The sequence below is a fragment of the Rattus rattus genome, chromosome 9 (genome assembly GCF_011064425.1).
Source record: "Rattus rattus isolate New Zealand chromosome 9, Rrattus_CSIRO_v1, whole genome shotgun sequence".
Lineage (NCBI taxonomy): Eukaryota > Metazoa > Chordata > Mammalia > Rodentia > Muridae > Rattus > Rattus rattus.
In genome coordinates, this window is record NC_046162.1 from 94,149,877 (window position 1) to 94,169,510 (window position 19,634).

General features: G+C 52.1%; 1 protein-coding gene across 2 annotated transcripts; it reads right to left on the minus strand.

Moving 5' to 3' along the window:
* Window positions 1-1,716: 1,716 nt before the first annotated feature.
* On the minus strand, window positions 1,717-14,915 carry Wdr81 (WD repeat domain 81). Of its 2 annotated transcripts, none has more exons than XM_032912490.1 (10): window positions 11,033-14,882; window positions 10,185-10,292; window positions 9,733-9,923; window positions 9,426-9,616; window positions 8,572-8,737; window positions 8,318-8,483; window positions 5,908-6,597; window positions 5,194-5,339; window positions 4,785-4,964; window positions 1,717-2,860 (listed from the first exon to the last, which is right to left on the minus strand). In XM_032912490.1, exons 1-10 carry the CDS (start codon window positions 14,670-14,672, stop codon window positions 2,540-2,542), a joined length of 5,799 nt encoding a protein of 1,932 aa, XP_032768381.1. In that variant the 5' UTR covers window positions 14,673-14,882; the 3' UTR covers window positions 1,717-2,539. The 2 variants fall into 2 exon arrangements, 1 of the variants encoding a protein (XP_032768381.1); XR_004389045.1 differs by having other exon boundaries at window positions 2,767-2,860; window positions 5,894-6,597; window positions 11,033-14,915.
* Window positions 14,916-19,634: the final 4,719 nt, after the last annotated feature.

Sequence of the window (19,634 nt, forward strand, 5' to 3'; positions counted from 1 at the left end):
GGCTTCCAAATTTTGAGGTTCTAGAGACTTCTCCTAGAGCTTTCTGTATCTCTCCGCTCCTCACCACCCCAGGACACTGTGAAGCTGCTGATTCCCTGAACAAATCCAGCCAGACCCCTTGCCAAGAGGGACAGCTCCCCACGTCCTCTGCTGCCCGAGGAGCAGGCTGCACCACCACCCCCATCCTACCTCTTCAGGCTTCTTAGCGCAGCACACGATGTTCTCCTGGAGCCCACTTGTTCCCCACGCTCCTCCACCCAGTGCAGCCAGCACGGCCTAGCTCTCTCCTCCCACAGGACCTTTGCTCTTAGCCAACCCCCGTCCAGCTCGTGTCCTGTGCTGGTAAATATTGACCTGTGCATCCGGTTAAACATTGATATGGGGGCCAGAAGCCCCTTTCCCACCAAGGGTACTAATCCTTAAACAGCTACCCAGAACCCTGCCTGAGCCTGGAGAAGGGGATTACAGGAGCAGACAGTTGAGGAGGCTGGGTCTGGCCAGGCAAGAGGGTAGATCCAGGAAGCTCAGGGTCTGACAAGCCTTCTAATGATTCCTCAACATGGGGGGATTAGACACATCAGGCTCCAAGAGGCTGTGTAACCTGTGTAAGCATACAGAACTGGGTCCAGAGTCACAACCAGAAGTCTTCCCCACCACTACCACCACAGTTGCCCAGGGAAGGGGACGCTGCAGGAGCCTCTGCACCCAAACTGTAAAGCCCAGGATCCTGGTTAGCTCCCTCAGCCTAGGTCCCAAGGCGAGGGGTGGAGAGACTCAGATGGAGGCTGGCCCTCCCAGGGTCCCACCTCTTCAGCAGCGTTCACTTTCCCTAAGGATGAGCTGTCTGAGAATTGACCTGAGGCAACCCAAACCAGAAGCTCTGAATCCAAGGCAGCCAGAGGACAATGGCTGTCTCTCTACCCTCTTGCTATGTTCTTCACAGCTCTGGAAACTACCAGATCTTGGCTTTTCCGACTATGGTGCCATCAAAAGGGTCTGATTGTACAAACCTATGTATAATATCAGCACTTGGAAGAAAGAAGAGAGGGCAGGGATTACCAGGTCAACCTCGACTACATATCACGTTCGAGGCCAGTGGTTTGAGCTACCAGACCTTATGTCAAAAAAAAAAAAAAAAAAAAAAAAAAAAGGGGGCTGGTCATAGGGACTAGAGATGGCTCAGTGGTTAAGAACATTGATCGGCGGGGGCTGGGGATTTAGCTCGGTGGTAAAGCGCTTACCTAGGAAGCAAAGGCCCGGGGTTCGGCCCCCACCTCCAAAAAAAAAAAACCAAAAAAAAAAAAAAAAAAAAAAAAAAAAGAACATTGATCGCTCTTGCAAAGGATCCACGTTCAATTTTCAGCATCCAGATGTAGAGCATAACCATTCATTAACTCCAGTTCCAGGTGATTCGATGCTCCCTTCTGACCTTTGCAGGGACCAGACCCAAGTATGGTGCACACACATGCAAGTGGGCAAAACAATCATACACATACAGAAACAAAGGTCTTTAAAAATTAAAAGTTGGGCCTGGTGCTGTTTCAGGCAGGATGGTCATCCGGAAATCAAGAACAGCCTGAGAAATACGAGTGTCTGCAAAAAGCAGAGACAGACCATAAGCCAGGCACGCGACAGGTGCCGGTACCCCAGCTCCTTGGAAGGCTGAGACAGGATTGCCTGAGCCCGGCCTAGGCAAACAACACAGCCTCACTCAGCTCCGTGGCTCTTCCAAAGAATTTATTGACCTTATTTACACAGATTGCAAACAGTGAGGAGGCAGCAAGAGCGGCATCTCAGACTTCTCTTCTTCAATGGGGACTCAAGAGATGCCAGGGTCTGCCCATCCCCTGGGAGGGCCCGAGATGCAGAGATGATTCCTGCTGCCTCCTCTCCCTAGGGGTGCTGGTCCCAAGGGCTGCCTCCCCGGCTGAAGGCACAAACGCTGTGGTTAGGGGTACCAAGGCAAGGCATGGATTCATTCCTGGACCAGCTGGGCCCAAATAACCCCTTCCCTGGCCGTCCCCCCGTCTCCCCTTTTTTCTGGTCCCACAGTGGGAAGACCTGGCTGAATGGATAATAAAACCCCAGACCAAGCCCTGAGACTTCTGGGTCATGGCCAGCCCTCCTGAGGCTGCACTCCCAGTCCCATCAGAACCTTAGGTAGGAGCGATTTCCTATCCTTGGGAGACAGAGCTAAGGAGAACCTGGCTAGAAGAAGCTGGCTGAACCAAGGCCCATCTCCTTTCATTTCCTGGAGCTTCCCTGTCCCCACGTGAGTCCAGAAGGCAGAGCTGGGAAGCAATGGGGATCACAGTGCTTTCCTTGTCCCCCTTCTTGCTGGTTATGAACAGCATCTCCCGAGTTTCACGAACGAAGCCACTTCCCGGCTTGGGAGATTCAGAAGCTGTGCAATCCCAGACAGCAGGCCATGTGGGCACCCAAAGCCTGGGGGCCGCTGAGAACTGGCTGAGAGATGGAGGATGAGGAGCTGGACCTGAGAGGTCATCTCACACTGCCCTCAGCCAACTCCTGCCAGGACCTATGCCAGGAGGCGGATGATGCCATTGTCAGAGCCCAGCAGGAGGTGGCGTTTCGTGGGCAGCAAAGCCAGACTGGTGAGTGTACCACGGAAGTTCTCGGAACTGAGCTTTGTGGTGGCCTGAGAGGGTGGTTCAAGCAGGGAACAGACACCAATCTTGTTGGCCACAGTGCCAGTGACCACCTCGCTGCCGTACAGGTCGAAGGTGTGGATTGGGTCCGATGCTGACTTGTAGTGGTGCGTGGGCTTCTGCTCCAGCTCCTTCCAAACAGTCAAGGAATGGTCGGAAGAGGAGCTGACTATCACACTGCCCTCTACAGCCTGCAGAGAGTGGGAAGGAGACAGCTTCAATGGGGGCCCGGGTGCTCGCCAAACTCTAAAACCATTGCAGAGTGCTTCTAATTTCCAAACTCAGAAGGCAGACAGATCTCTGTGAATTCAAGGTCAGCCTGGTCTACACAGTGATTTCCAGGCCAGCCAATGTCCGGGTGATATACAGTGAGACTCTGTCTCCCAAAGAAACACTAAATACATTGTTATTAACAACCATCAGAGGCTGGGCAAAATGCACAAGCCCATAAATCCACCACTCAGGAAACAAGTTTGAAACCAGCCTGGTCTACATAGCAAGCTCCAGGCCACCTAGGGGTTCAGAGTGAGACCTTATCTCAGATAAAGCAAATCAACCAAAAACAGAAAAGAAAGACAAAACAAAAACTCTGTAACTATTACTCTTATTTAAGAACAGATTCTACTTTGGATAGCCAAACAAAACAAAACAAAACAAAACAAACAAACAAACAAACCAAACCTATAGCAGGCTGGAGATGGCTCAGAAGTACTTGTAACTCTTGCAAATGACCCAGCCCCCACATGGTGACTCCCAACCATCCATAGGTCCCGTTCCAGGAGCTGATGCTCGCTTCTGACCCCTATTACCACTGCGTGAAAGCATGCACATTCACACAAGCAGGCAAAACACCCAATCTATAAAGAAAAAACTGGGGGGAGGGAAAAGTAGGATGATCTTTGTGAGCTTTGAGGCCAGCCTGTTCTAGACAATGAGTACTGGGACAGCCAGGGCTAATAGATCCTATCTCAAATAAATAAATAAATAAATAAATAAATAAATAAATAAATAAATAAATAAATCTTTTAAACATTTTGTTTTTGTTTTTTGAGACAGGGTTTCTCTGGGTAGCCCTAGCTGTCTGGGAACTTGCTCTGTAGACCAGGCTGGGCTTGAACCTATAGAGATCCATCTGCCTGTTTCCTGAGTGTTGGGATGTGTTAGGGGTGTGTACTACCACTCCTGGACCAATCTTTTAAATTATTAAAAAAAAAAAAATCCAACAGATTCTGTAAAACATTGCCACATCTAATCTTACTAACATGTGAGGTCCAAGGTGCTACTGTTCTCTTTTAACATTTATTTTTGTTCGTGTTCATGTGTGTTCAGGCCACATAAGGATGTTTCTACACAGGCCATAAAGGGTGTTGAATCCTCCTAGAGCTAGAGTCAGACAGTGCTGAGCTGCCCAGTGTAGACGCTGAGAACCAAATTCAGGTCCTCTGAAAGAGCACCTGCCACTGTCCTCACTTCACATGGGAAAAAACTGGGGTTCAGAGAAGCCTCTGAAGGTCTGGGACTGACACCCAGGATGACCCTAGAGCCACCCTACACTCTCTTAGAATTTTGGAATTTTAGAGACCCTGTGACCCAGGGGGCAATCCGTCCTTCAGCTCCATCTGAGCTGTGGAGGAGAGTTCCAGATGCTCGGAGAAATCCTCCCACAAGCAGCTCTTCTCCTCCCCTCCCAGAACCTGAACATGCCCCAGGGTCTATGAGTGAATATAGGAGGCAGGAACATGATGCCCAGGCCTGGGCCTGTTCCTGCCCCCATCAGGACAGCCCAGCAGGGGGCATGGACTCTGCTCAGTGGTCTCCAGGCAGTAAACAGCCTCCTTTATTTAACCTGAACTGGGTCACGGACAGGGCGCAACCCCTGATCCTCCAAGCAAGACAAATATGGACAAGGGTTACTCATTAGAACATCTCTGTGGAGCGTCAGGGTCAGCTCCAGCCCTGGCTCCTGCCCCTAGCCTGCCTCCTGTGCAGACGGTTCCTGAGCTGGCCTATGAGGGCCACTTTCCCACCCACCGAACATCCCAAGAAGGGATAAACCTGTCGTCACTCAGGTCAGGCCCTAAGCAGAAATGAAAGGATGGGACCTCAGGCAGTCACCTTGATCTGTAGAATGTCCCCTTCATGGGCCGGCCAGCCTCGGAGAACCAGGCCCGTGCGGGTATCTAGAAGCACCATGAAGCCAGAGGAGAAGCCAGCCACAACACTCCGGCCACTGGGGCTGACAGCCAAGGAGCGAACAAGCCCAGGGTTCAGCCCTCCACCCAGTCGGAACTCATGCTGTAGATGGAAGGAGATTTCGTTCAAGTGCCAAGTGCCACTCACCCACCCTACTGCAGCCCACCCCCCCATGCAAGCCCACGAAGCCAGCAGGCCTGACCCCTCCCACTCCAGTCCAGAGCCCCACCCACGGGGCTGCTCTTGCAGTGTTCTGGGTGGAGTCCTCTCTGAGTGTCTTTCCTGACAGGTAGAGACCCCCCAGCAGCACAGGGACTGCATGCCTCCTGACCTGCAAGCCAGGCTTCCTGCAATCCACAAAGCGCAGGGTGGAGTCAGAGCTGGCCATGGTGATGCTGGTGTGGGGGGCAGGCATGACAGCTACAGCAGTCAGGGGTACCCGGCTGTCTGAAGGATCCACTGTACGAAGGGTCTTCCCTGAAAAAGGACACAGTACATTTGGGGATCTAGTGGCTATCAAAGAGCCCTGGCTTCTTCAAGCCGGGACCCGCCCCACACCTGCATCCCATTCCCTGGTGACCCTCAGAAAATGTTAACAATTTCATGGCTTTCTCATCTTGCTGTTTCCACACAGTGAAACCAAGGCCCCAACCCCAAAACAGTCTGCTCTCTTCATATAGCATGCTCTAACCAGCTGCCACCTCCATCTGCCCTTACGCTCCTCCATCCATATTTCTCTTTACAGTGATGACAGGTGACGCTGTGCGAGAAGCCAAAACCATACTCCTAGAATCTTGGAAACTTTGATTCTCACAGGTGGAAAGCAGATGTTTGCAGCAGCTGGGCCGCTTGCTGGTAGGTTGGGGGAGCGGATTCAAACTTGGGTCCCACAGATTCTAACTCCTGACGGTTCTTCTGTCCTGCCTCACTGAATCTTCCCCGCCAAAATATGCCATTGCATGTTCCCCACTGGGTCCCATTCCCAGAGGCCTGGCGGAAGCACAGTAAAGCAGCTGCAGAACAGGCCTCACCTGGGCCCGCTCACCTGTGAAGGGGTCCCAGACGTGCACTGCCCCATCACAGCTCACCACATACTGCGGGGCCTCAAGCTGGCCCACGTAGAAGACACTTTTGCGGTGCTGGGCGTAGATGAGACGGGGAGCTGTCTCACTGGTCCCATCCCCATAGTTGTACAGTGGCCAAAGACGCACCGTACGGTCCTTGCTGCCACTCAGAAAGAAGTCTTCACTGCTCAGGGCAGCCACACACTTGACAGCCCCGGTGTGGCCTGGAAAGCTCTGCAGGCGGATCTGGTGGAAGTGGAAGTGGGCATCCTGCTGGCTCACGCCGATCTCGTACTGCCAGTATGCTAGCCAGTTCCCGCTCAGGCCGTGGGCACTCCGGGGCAGCTCCCGCTTCAGAGCATTGTCTTCATTCCTGCTGCTGAGGCCTCCACTACCCACTCCAGAGATGGAGCCCAGTGGCCCGGAACTCTGGGGCTGAGAGTCGGGGATCTGGATGCGATTTCCAACCAGGACGCTCCCAAAGGTCCCCGAGTGGCCATCATCCTGGAGACAGCTCCCACTCTGAGGGTCCCATTCAGGGCCAGCACTAGGCATGGCGGGTTCCATGCTGGCTGGGTTTCGAAGAGAGCTTGGGCTCATGCTCTCCAGATATAGCCCTGCCAGCTCCCCGACCAACTCGTGGTTGGGGATAATTTTCCGGATGATGTCACCTGCAGGGAAGCGGAAAAAGTCCTAAGATCAGGGAAGATGGCAGGTAGCTGCTAACCACAGATGCCAAGGCAAGGTACTGACTGGGCTACTCTGGGTAATTAAGTCCTTGTCTGTAAGCCTCAGTTTCTTCTATAGAGACACACATATATACCAGGCACCATTCTGGCAACAGACACACAATGAATAAGACAGATCTGTGCTGCCTCATGAAGCTTAGAATTTTGTAGGAGCATAACACACCCAACTACAGGGCTGCTCATCCTAGTCAGAGAGAAGCCCAGTACAGTGCCCACCCCATAACGGAAGCCACAAAAGCCCATAGGCCATTCATTCCTTTGCAGGCAGCTTCTGGAGACCATTCCATTCCCCAGGCTTGCATAGCCAGCTCCTGGGCCTTTCCTGCTGGCTTTATAAGTCACTGTCCTGGTTAGTTATTTTGGTTTTTTGGTTGGTTTGTTGTTGTTTGTTTGTTTTGGTCAATTTGGCATCAGCTACAGTCATTGGAAAAGAGATCCTCAATTGAGAAAACTCCCCTACCAGGTTGGCCCCTGGGGGAATTTCCTTAATTAACAATTGATGTGGGAGGTGGCCAACTCACAGTGGGTGGTGCCACCCCTGGGGCAGGGCTGGTACCCATGTCTCTAATCTTAGCATTTGGGAGGCAGAGGCAGGGGGAATCTCTGAGTTTGAGGCCAGCCTGGTCTACAGAGTGAGCTTCAGGATAGCCAGGGCTACACAGAGAAACTGTCTGGGGGTGGGGGCAGACTGAGCAAGCCATAGGGAACGAGCCAGGGTCCTTTGGCTTCTGCTTCAGCTCCTGCCTCAAGTTCCTGCCCTGACTTCCCTTGATGACCTGAGAGTTGTCAGATTGAATAAACCCTTTCCTCCCCAAGTTGCTTTTGGTAATGATGTTCTATCATGATGTTCAATAGAAATCCTAACTAAGATAATCACCATGGAAATTGGGCTCTGAGGCCAAATTTGTTTGCTCTGATCCTAAAATTCCTATGTTTAAATCCAGTGTTAGCTGGGTGTGGTAGTGCACGCCTGTAATCCCAGCACAGGAGAGGCAGATGCAGAGGCAGGAGGATGATATGTATGAGGGTGGTCAGAATTACACTGTAAGATTTCATCTTTAAAAATCAAAAACAAAACCAGGCAGTGGTAGCTCAGGCCTTTAATCCCGGCACTGGGAGGCAGAGGCAGGTGATTCTCTGTGAGTTCAAGGCCAGCCTGGTCCACAGAGTGAGTTCCAGGACAGCCAGGCTACACAGAGACCCTGTCTAAGAAAACAAACAAAATCCACAGAAACAAAAACAGGATCTAGAGTGGGAACTCATCAGGCAAGGGATCTGCTGCCGAGACTCCACCTGAGTTCAGTCCACAAAACCAATGGTGGTGAGACAGGACTGACCCCCAAAAGTTATCCCTTCGCCTCCACACACATGCCACAGCACACACACACCTACACTCACACAGATACCATACATATACAAAGGTCATTTAAAAAAAAGAACAAGAAGCCTGATTGGTGTCACATGCCTATAGTGCCAGCAGGAGACGGGTGGAAGCCGGAAGGAGGTCGAGGTCAGCTAAATGAAACCCCATGTCAAAAAAATAAAAAATCCACTGCTGACTCTGGAGGTGAAAGAATTGGGCCCCTCCCCAGGGAAGAGATGTAGTCACCAACTCTGTGCAAAGGAACGTGATGGGCAATACCCAACAGGCAGGAGAAAGGTACGTAGATTGTGTACGCCATTTCCAGGGTGAACACCTTCTGCAGCTCCTCCAGCAGGGTGGGGTCCACTGGCCGTCGCTGCCCATCAGAGAAGGTTGCCTCTGGCAGTTGGCCCTCAGTACAGCCCTTGAGATCCAGCTGCAGATCCTGCAGGTAGGAAGCCCACAGATTCAATGGGTCCGCTGCCCTGGCCTGGCCTGGCCTGGCCTGGCCTACCCCGCCCAGAAGCTCCTACCTGCTGCCGAAGCTCATGCAGATGAGAAAAGACTTGAAAGAAGGTGGCCACCGGCTCGCTGAGGTGCTGCTGGACCATCTCCTGTCCGATGCGCAGGCAGATGAGGGCAATGAGACTAATGGTCTTCACACACAGGACAGTCCGGGCCTGGGCCCCGCTTGGGAACCTAGAAACAAAGCTCTTGAGTTCCAAGCCCCTCCCTGAAGGACTTGACCAATTTACCAAGAACTCCCAATAACAGGAGCTGTAAGATTGATCAGTCCAGACCAGGAGAGGAAATTGAGGCACAGGGAAAGAGTGTGGCTTAGTCAAAGTTACAGGTAGGATAGAACATGAATTTTTTTGTTTAATTTTTTTGCGTATGGGTGTTTTGCCTGCGTGTTTATCTGTGCACATGTTTGCTGTGCCCACAGAGACCGAAAGAGGGTAGCAGGTCCCATAGAACTGCAGTTACAGACGGTTGTGAGCTACCACATGGCTGCTGGGAATCTAACCTGAATCCGCTTAAGCCCTGAGCTATTTTTCCCAGCCCTCGTCATTTGTTTTTCTGAGGTGCTGGAGCTCAAACATAGCACTTCCTTCATGCTGGGAAAGTGTTGCATCAGCAAGCCACACCCACAACCCAGAACCAGGACTCTTTTCTTTTCCAGGCCTTAGTTAACCCAGAGCTCTCTCTAGAGACCTCAGACTCGTGGAAACTTGCCCTCTGCTGGGTGCTAGAATTAAAGGCCTGTGCTACTACACCCAGTATCAGAACCATGACTCATGCCAATATTCTCTCCTTTCCCCTGAGCTTCCTAGCCCCTCCTGGGGGGCCCTCAGCTAGGTGACTCTCCCAAGGAGCAGGGGCCTACCCTGTAACAAAGGAGGTGAGGAAGCTGAGCACAGGCAGCAAGACCTCGTGGCTAATGCGGGGCAGAATGTCCATGAGGGTAGTGTCGGAGAGGTATACGATGATTTTCTGAGTCAGTGTCACCGCAGCCAGCAGCCCGGCCTCCTTGCGGCTGTTCAGTCGGCTGGGGCTTGAGTTGCTCCCCGGGGCTACCTAGGACCATAGAATAGATGAGGGAAGGCCAGACTACCCCACAGACCTCCTGGAACCCCAGAGATCTGGGGCCAGCTTGGCCTCCCAGTGCAGGGCCTGATGAACCAGGGACTAACCAGGTAGCTGATGTAGGGCAGGTACTGGTAGGTGAGAACAGGTTCTCCATATAGGTGGGCAATATGGAGGAGACAGCTGAGCACGGGCCCGGACACGATGTCACCTAGTACTGGCCTCTTCTGGTAGATGTTGCCGGCGTTCAGTGGGGGGCTGTCATCACAGCTGACTGTGAACTGCTGCCTAGTGGGCCCTGCCAAGGAAGGGTCAGCAGCCTTGAGAAGCTGGTGGAGGGCAGGAGGGAAATCGGCCTTCTGAGATTTTGGGGCAGCTTCTATTCACTCTATACTGGGTTCTTCCCCATTCTTAACTTTTAAGAAAAGAAACTTACGGTGAGACCCAGGACTTGCCCAGGAAGTAATGGGAAGTTAGGGAAGGAGTCCCTTAAAGAGGATTAAGAAAGGACAAAGCCTGAGTAGGGAACCTGGTATCCAGCATTAACCGCAGACCTTACCAACATAACAAGATGTCAGCAGGCGCAACAGGTTCCGGGCCACGTGGCGAGAGGCTACAGTGGGGCCAAGCTTGGCGGACAGCCAGCGGACCATCTTGCAGGCTGTATCTGCAGGGCAGGAAAAGGTCCTGAGCTCATCAGATAACTCACCCACTACACCCCACCCAATACACCCCACCCCACCCAGCCAACTCTGGCTGTGGCTCTGCCAGTGAGCCTGACCATACTGGCCCATTCACTTCACCATGGTCGAGGTCCCCAGCCAATGACCCCTGTAAACCAGCTCCTCAGGCAGGACCTGCAGGAAGGGTCACCCCTTCAGCCATGCTCCCAAGTTCTTGAATACAGGCTTGTCCCTGGCTACTACTCTTCTGACCTCTCTTAAGAAAACCCTTTTAGCCTTTCCCTGCCTCTCTGCTGGAACAGAACTTCAGGGGCATACACATGCTGTCCCTCCATCTGGAATACACTTCCCACCTCCCACCTGACTGTGAGTGCAGGTCTGGTTCCGTTTACACCTCAACCACTTGCTTTTATTTACTAATTCCTTTTCTGGGGCTAGAGATCAGACACCCAGGGCCTCACATATACAAGCCAAGTGCTCTACCACTAAACTCCATCCCCCAGCCCTAGGGGTCCCTTTCAGAGGCGCCTTCTCTGACTCCTGAAAGTTAAGCGTAAGCCCCACTTTCCACTCACACACAGCACTGCCACATTGCACTGTACCAGACCATTGACCGTGGCTGTGAGCTGTGCGCGCCACAGTGGATGAGAGAGACCCATGCCCAGCACGTGAAACACTGAGGGAAAAAGCAGCTGACCCACGTCCCCTCAGCCCCAGGGCTCACCAAGGAGGATCTTCTGCTCTTTGCCTTCTGTCTGCTCTGGCAGGGGCTCCTCTTCCTCTTCTCTGTCTCTCCCATCGCCGGGAGCCACAACCGTCTCCATGGACAGTATTGTGTCAGACAGAGTGAGCTCGGATGTTCCTGTGACTTCATCCTGCTCCTCCTCCTCCAACACCACACAGCCTTCCTCCTCCTCCTCCTCTTCCTCAGAGCCTTCACTTTGCTTCAAGTCCTGGCTGCTGTCCCCTGACTTCACGCTGTTCTTGTCCACAGGGGCACCCCCATCATCCCCACCCCTCTCCTCGCCCTGTGAGGCTTCACTAGTGCTGCTCTTGTCGCTCAGCTGGCCCAGGCTCACGGCCTCGGCCTCCTGGGGCTGTGGAGACTCGGCCACGTAGAGTCCAGCTTGGAAGTCCTCGGTGTCGGGCAGGTCGGCCTGGTCATGGAAGCTGACGCCTGACCTGTAGTCTGGGAGCCCCAGTCCTGAGGAAGCAGCCGGCTGTCCACCCATTTGAATCTCCTCCCCAAAGGCACAGGAGCCAGGCCCAGGCACGGGGAGCTCGTTTTCCTCATCCTCAGTGGTCCCAACCAGGCCTTTGCCCTCCTCTTGGGAGGCCTCCACCCCAGCCAGTACCTGTAGGACGTGGGGCAGCAGGTGGATAAGGAAGGCCTGTAAGCCCAACCGCACCACCAACTGGGCTACAAAACAGTCAGTGTACAGGTAGAAGCGGCCATGCAGGCGGCAGGGGTTCTCATAGGCACCAATGAGAGGCTTCAGGAGGTACTTAATGGTATTTTTGGGGCCCAGGGCCTTGGCAACAGGTTCAAATAGGTACCAGGCTGTGTACACAGCCGTGTGCTCCTCTGACATGAGTGACAGCACAAAAGGCAGGAGGATCTCCAAGCCCTCAGGAGTGATGTCGTTTAACACAGCACCCAGCTGCTGCCATAGAGCAAACACCAGCTCCCGTCCCTGGACCTCATCCTCCACACGCCGGGCCTGATATAAAAGAATGAACTTGTGCAGCGCTGGGAAGTAGGTAGGGAAGGGGACCACGGAGCTGAAGGGACTGAGGAGCTGAGCTGGGCTGGGTGGGGGCAAGCCTTGGGAAACAGGCCTGTACTCAAACAGTGGGTCCAGCTTGCCCTTCTTCACCACTAAGGGACTTTTGGGTCCACTCAGCTGCAGGAGTGTGTCCAGCACAGGCTGCAGAGACACGGGGATGTCCTTGGAGTGGCGTGTGCAGAGGCCCCTAACAGCCTCAAAGCGTACCCACAAAGGTGCATCGGGCTGCAGTATCCGGACCCTGGTGGCAAACACCATCTCAGCCAACAGGACACCCAGCACCTGCATGTCTCGGTGGAAGAGACTCTGCAGGTACACAGGTGGCTGGGCTTGAGGCTTCTCAGGTTCCTCCAACTGGCTCCCTAGGCCTCTGGCCAGGAAGTTACCCACTTTCTCTAGCTCTTCCAAGGCCTGTATGGGACTGAAGCCTTCTGGAAGAACAATCTTGCCCTCGTCGCCCTCCCCGGAATCCAACCCGGTAGCTTTGCTCCTGCGGCCTGGCCGAGAGCCTGAGGGTGCAGAAAAAGGCAACAGACCAGGTGAGGCCTGACTGGAGGAAGAGCCTGGCTGGTCACCTGCTTTCCCAGGGATGGAAATGGAATCCAGAGCTTCTGTAGCCTGTTCTAAGTCATCTTCCCCTGCCGTGGGCCTCTCTCTAGTCCAGCCACTCTCACATGGAGTGGCCTCTACAACATGCCTGCCCGCACCATTAATAAGTTGTCCTGAGATGTCCTCCTGGCCCGTGGCCTCCTGAATAGGTTGGACCAACAGCCGGGGGATGAGTGGAGGTTCAGGGGCCAGGGCAGGAGCCCCAGCCAGGCGTTGGGGGTGTGGCTGATCAAACAGCTGTACCACGCCATAGCTGGTCAGATGGGTGTGAGCATCCACCAGGTGCAGACACACATTCTTCTCCTTCACAGCTTCTTTGCCCTGGAGTTTGTAGCCAAAAGTAAGGTCAATCCAATGATGCAGGTCTTGGGACACCTCCCAGCTCTCCAGCAGTGCTCTGTGGGCAGTCACAAATTCCTGGTTAGAACTGCACCAGGCTGGCACGTCCAGGTCAGGCATGTCAGGGTGGATGGAGCAAAAGATAGAGGGATCCGTGTAGAACTCGGGTATGCACTCATCTGGTGTCCAGGTCTGCATCCGCTCCATGGTGGCAGGATACTCGTGGGGCTCCCACTGTGCTCGGACATGTCCACAGAGCACCGATCGAGGCGTGCGACGGGCCTTGTATACATAGTATGTGATGTCAGAGAGCACATCGGAGATGTGGTGAGGAACATGAAGCGGCTCCCCACTTCCCGCACCACCGGCTACAAATGCCTGCCGTGTCATCTCATAGGTGAAGTCCAATTGCTTGTCTCCCTTGTTGAGTCGGAACTTGGATTTACGAAGGTCTCGGAAGCGCCCATAAGGTGTGGTAAAATCCACCACCCAGGGCAGCACTGGGTGATAGTTGGGATCCCCCTGCCGTCGACCTGCCAACCGATTCAGCTGCATGAGGTAGTGGAAGTTGCTGATGCGGCCATGGACCCAGTCTAGCACAAGGCCCCTAAGTTCTTTCTGGCAGGTGGGACACCCAGGTCTCCCTTCCCCGTGTTTTTCAGACTTAACACCTGTCCTGTCTTTCTCTTCAGAGACCTCCTGATTCTCATCCTCAGACGGCATCTCATAAGCACTCAGGTCCAGCCGGAGCTCGCTGCAAAGCTTCTCGTCTACAGCGATGTGGTGCAAAGACAGGGCCCCACAGGCCAGACCCTGGCGGTGACAGGCATCCATGGCCCTCAGAACACGGAAGAGAATGAAAAGCACCTTGGCTTGGCTGTTGGTCAGTTTGGCAGGGCTGAAGGTAACTACATCATGTAGGGAGAACTGCACGTAAGGGTGTACCACATAGAGCATCTCGGGTGACTCCAGCAGGGCCTCAGCTCGCAAAAGGCTGGGGCAGGCAGGGCTGCCCCGAGAGGGCCCATCCCTGACATTTGATAGACATTGGATGGATTCACCCACTGGCAGGAAGGTGCATCCATAGACCCTCTGTAGAGCTTGTCTGATAGAGTCTAGGGCAGGTATAGCTGAGGGGGCAGTGCTGTGGCTATAGGGCTGCCCATAAGTGTGATATGCATGGCGCCACAGGTTCCGGTAATTCTGGGCAGCCACCTCCTGCATGAAACGAGTGAGAGTCTCAGGGCTACAGGACCCCTCCTCAAAGGGCAAGACTCCGCCCAGCGGGTAGGACAGTCTCCGTTTCCGCAGCCCGTGCACCTCCACTCGCGTCCAGCCCTGGGGTAGCCTCTGTACCGAACGTTGCAGTAGAGTCCTGACTTCCGCTTCGCCCAGGCCCTCAGCCCGGGGACAGGGTCCCAGCCGGCGCTCCCGGAGACTAGCTAACCAACGCGTGGACACTAGGGCCACCACGTGGGTGCCCCCCGGCGCCAGGGCCAGCTGCCGGGCATCGATGTTCAGATCTCTCTCCACGCACCGGAGCAGCTCCTCCATGTCAGGTCCTGAGGAGGAGCAGCCCTCGGCCCCTGCTGTAAGAACCACTTTCCGCCTTCTGCTCCCCTGGGCCATTTAGTCCTGGCCGCCTGGGGGCAGCGCAAGGCTGAGCCTGGCCACGGCCCTCCACGCAGTGGCTTCCGGGGTGCCAGGCCGGGAAGACTGAGATGGGCGAGAAGCGGGGGGTGGAGTGCAGGTGACTGGGCGAACCAGCGACAAAAGAGAGAAGACTTGGGGGTGTTCTTACCCCTCCGCAGGGTCCTGCGCTCCGGGGCGCAGTAGGGCGGGGAGCGCGAAGCGCCAGTGCTGAGCTCCACCGTGACGAGTCAGCTGATGCAGGTCATGTGATCTCCCAGACACGGAAACAACCGCACGTGTCTCTAAAGGGCCGGGCGAGGTCCCGCCTCTTGCTCCTGTCCCCTCCCCTCCTGAGGAGCCAAGGCGCCCTCTCTGCTGCTGCCCTTAAGGGGCTTTGTCCCAGCTTCGTTTGGTCTGGGGCTACTCGGGCAAACCAACCGCCTTTAGGTGCAGAGGAAGACCATCCTGAACAGGCCACTGGACCCCTCTCCCTCTCTGATTTCTCCTGCAGGCTCTGAGATGCAGATGTAGGGAGGCTCATCTCAGAAATTCTGGCCCTTTAGCCAAGTGTCAGCTCTGCCAGAAGCAGAACGGGCCTTTAGACACACACCCTCTCAATGCTCCCATGCCACTCTGCCAACCAAGAAGTTTATTTTTCCAAAGCGCTTGGTTAATAACTTGCCACTTGGCCCACAATGTTCTGGGAAGTAGAGAAGTGGCCCAAGCACAGAAGCCTGGAGTTCTTAAAAGGAAACAGTCTCCTGAGACTTCCTGTTGAAAATGTAGATGGCAGAGAACCAGCTAGCATGGTCACAGCCTTGCAGATGCTACTATGGCTCTAGGCAAGGTGTGACATAGAACAGAGAACAGAGAACAGAAACTAGAGAGCCTGTGCTCAAACTGCGGATCCTGACAAAGGTTTTAGTTCCAGCTCGTATACAGGCCAGACCAGCAATAAAACCACTTTGTGTGCTCAGGTGCCTTTGTGTGTACACATTTGTGTGTGTGTGTGTGTGTGTGTTTTGGTCTCCTACCTAAGAGTCTGGTGCTGAGGTTTAGGCCTTTAAAAGCAGAGTTAGAGAAGGGGGAAGAGAGATGGTTCAGCGGTTAAAAACACTTCCGCTCCAGGGGATCTGACACCTGGCTTCCACAAGCACCCACACACCCATACATATACACATATATAAAAATAAATCGGTTGTAAACCTTAAAATCCAGGTGTGGTGGTATTCAACTTTATTCCCAGCATTTGCAAGGCAGAAACAGGCAGATCTCTGTTAATTCCAGACCAGCAAAGGCTATGCGGTAGTGAGACCCTATCTCAAAATGAGTAAGACAAATCAGGCAGAGAATCATTGCAAGTTCAAAGCCAGTGTAGTTAAGGTAATGCCACCCAGAGCTACACAAGAGCTAACTCAAAAGAGAAAGGGGGAGAGAATAAGAGTGGATAGAGGAAAGGCTGCCCAGAGATAAGACAACAATGGTTTAGATATGACTGATTCCATCTGTTTCTTCTTCAAGGACCGCTGGAGCCCAGATGTACTTCATCACATGACCTTACATGCGGTAACAACTTCCCCATTTATGGAGTGCTTACCAGGAAACCAGAGCCATCCGCCAAGAGCTTTACATATCTTGTTTCATTTCATTTTCTCCCCCCCACCCCCAGCTTGCTTGCTGTTCTGTGTGAGACATGCATTTGTGTGCGTGGCATTGGCACACACACATGGTGCTCAGAGGACAACTTTGGAAAGTTGGTTCCTCACACCATCGGACCGGGGCTCAAACTCAGGTTTGTGCAGCAAGCTCTTATGCCTGATGGGTCATTTCACCAACTGGAGTCCAGGGAATCTTTTAAGGTTAATACTGCAAACATGTGCCATCATCTCCAACCTGACACCTTGGCTTTACAAAGCTATTGTTAAACCTGTCATGGTGGCTCAAACCTGTCACCCCAGCAGGAGGCGGAAGCAAGCTCAAGGCCAGCATGATTTACACATTGCGTTCTAGGACCCTCAACACTACATCATACCTCGTCACAAAACATCAAAGCAGAACAAAGTAAGGAGATGTTTTAACACCATATTTTAGAATGAGGAAGCTAACCAACCACCTTTGGTAAACTTCTTAAAGATTGTTAAAGATCTCATAAGAAACTTGAATGCCAGACAGCAGTGGGACATGCGTTTAGCCCAACACTCTGAAAGCAAAGGCAGAGAGATCTCTGAGCCTCAAGGCCAGCCTGGTGTACAAAGCTAGTTCCAGGATAGCCAAGGCCACACAGAGAGACCTGTCTCAGAAAACCAAAGAAGAAAAAGAGGAGGAAGAAGAAGAACTCAAATCCAGGCCAAATTTTTTTTCTTTTTTTCGGAGCTGGGAACCGAACCCAGGGCCTTGCGCTTGCTAGGCAAGTGCTCTACCGCTGAGCTAAATCCCCAACCCCCAGGCCAATTTTTAAAACCTGTGCTTCAAGTCAGTATACTGACACACACCTGTAATCCCACTTGGGATTATAGCTCCTTACTCTGTTTTGCTTTAATGTTTTGTGACATGGTATGATGTGGTGTTGGCTGTCCTAGAACTCAATGTGTAAATCAGACTGGCCTTGAACTAGCTCGTGCCTCCTGCTGGGGCGATATACTGGTGGTGTAAGCCTCCACTTGGGAGGTGGAGGTGGGAGGATCAGAAATTCAGTCATCCTCGATTATGTGGTGAGTTTGAGGACCAACCTGGGCTATATGATAACCTATCTCAAAAAGAAATAAATGTATCCTCTTTTGCTTCCTGACTGCAGATAGGGGACTGGCTGCTTTAAGTTCCTGCTGCCAGGACGTCCCTGCCTCGATGGACTGTGTCATCTATTCCAGGTTAGCCTGAAACTGCTATGTAGATGAAGATGACCCTGAACTTCAGATTCTTCTGTCTTCTCCCTCCGAGTGCTGGGATTACATATTCATAGGTTGAGCATCATGACTTGTGACCTCATCAATGACTTTAACAAAAATGTGAACCCCAACAGTAATGTCAGACATGGTGTGGTGTCTTTCCTAAGTCTCTTCTTAACTCTGCTTACTCAGCTTTGAAACCCAGGTGTTCCCACAAGGTCTGTGAGCAGTCCTATATCCAGAGATGATATGGTTGTTTGAATGAGAAAAGTTCCCCATAAGCTCAGACATTCGAACACTTGGTCCCCAGTTGGTGGTATTGTTTGGAGAGGTGATAGGGAGGTGTAGCCTTCCGGTGGAGATTTGAGGGCTTTGAGGGTTTAAAGCTTAGCCTTACTACCAGACCAGTTTGTTCTCTCTGCTTTGTGCTTGTGGTTAAAGGTCTGATTGATTTCTTGGCTTCCTGATTCTGCTCATGTTTCCTGCTTATTATTATGTTGTCTCCATAACAGGATGGACTCTAATCTCTCTAGAAACAAAAATCCTCCCCCTCTGGCTCCTCCTCATCCTCCTACTCCTCTTCTTCTTCTTCTTCCTCCTCGAGAGACAGGGTCTCTCTATGTAGCCCTAGCTGTCCTGGAACTCACTATGTAGACCAGGCTGGCTTCAAACTTACAGATATCTGTTTGTCTCTGCCTCTCAAGTGCTAAGATCAAAGGTGTGGGACTCTATACCTGGCTAAACTCTCTTTCTTAAACTGCCTTTGGTCGTGGTGATTTATTACAGCAACACAGCAACCGAAAAGTAATTATTACAGAATGGGTATCCTCAACAATGAGATGAGACAAAGAAAAAGAAATACTTAAGTCAGATTGCTTGGCAAACCATCCCTGTGACCTCAGAGTGGATTATGAAGGTCTCAAACTGTGCCCAAGTGATAATGACTCTCATTCTAAACGTGCCCTGAGTTGAACTGTCAAAAGGTTAGTTGGTATTTGTTATACAGATGGCTGAAGAAGAACCTTCTAGGTGGATTTTCAAACATCAAACAAAGGTAGAACTGCTCTGGTTGTATCTGCCTGCACCTCTCCTCATTCTTGAGGGCTCTAATGCAACTCCATAGACACTCAGGGGCAGCCACACTAGCCACATGAGACCACCCATAAATCACTGTAGAGGGAAAAGCCTTGAAGCTCTCTTTGAGTCACTGAGTCAGCTGAAGCCACTTCCAAGCATTCTTTTTACGTGTCTATGAGGTGAAGTTAAAGGGACGGATGGCTCAGTAATTAAGAGCACTGAGGGGTTTCAGAGGAACACTGTTCAATTATCAGAGCTACATGATGACTAACAACTGTCTATAACTCCAACTTAAGGTGATCTGATGACCCCTCTTCTGGCCTCCACAGGCATTGCACACATGTGGTACACAGGCATACATGCAGGTAAACACCAATACTCATAAAATAAAAACAAATACATCTTTACAAAATCTAAAGATAGGGGTTGGAGAGATGGCGCAGCAGTTAAGAGCACTGACTGCTCTTCCAGAGGTCCTGAGTTCAATTCCCAGCAACCACATGGTGGCTCACAACCATCTGTAATGGGATCTGATGCCCTCTTCTGGTGTGTCTGAAGACAGCTACAGTGTACTCATATATGTAAAAAAAAAAATCTAAAGATAAAATAAAGTGAAGTTAATGGGAGTAATTATTGTTTTACTTCAGTTAAAAAAATAGGCCCTGGGTTCGGTCCCCAGCTCCGAAAAAAAGAACCAAAATAATAATAATAATAATAATAATAATAATAATAATAATAATAATAAGTCGGGGTTGGGGATTTAGCTCAGCGGTAGAGCACTTGCCTAGCAAGTGCAAGGCCCTGGGTTCGGTCCCCAGCTCCGGAAAAAAAAAAAAAAGAAAAAGAAAAAGAAAAAAGAAAAAAAATAATAAGTCAGGGTCTGGAGAGATGACTCAGTGGTTAAGAGTGGCTGCTCTTACAGAGGTCCTGGCTTTGGTTCCAAACGCATATACTGAGTGGCTCACAACCATCTGTAACTCTAGTTTCAGGAGGCCTG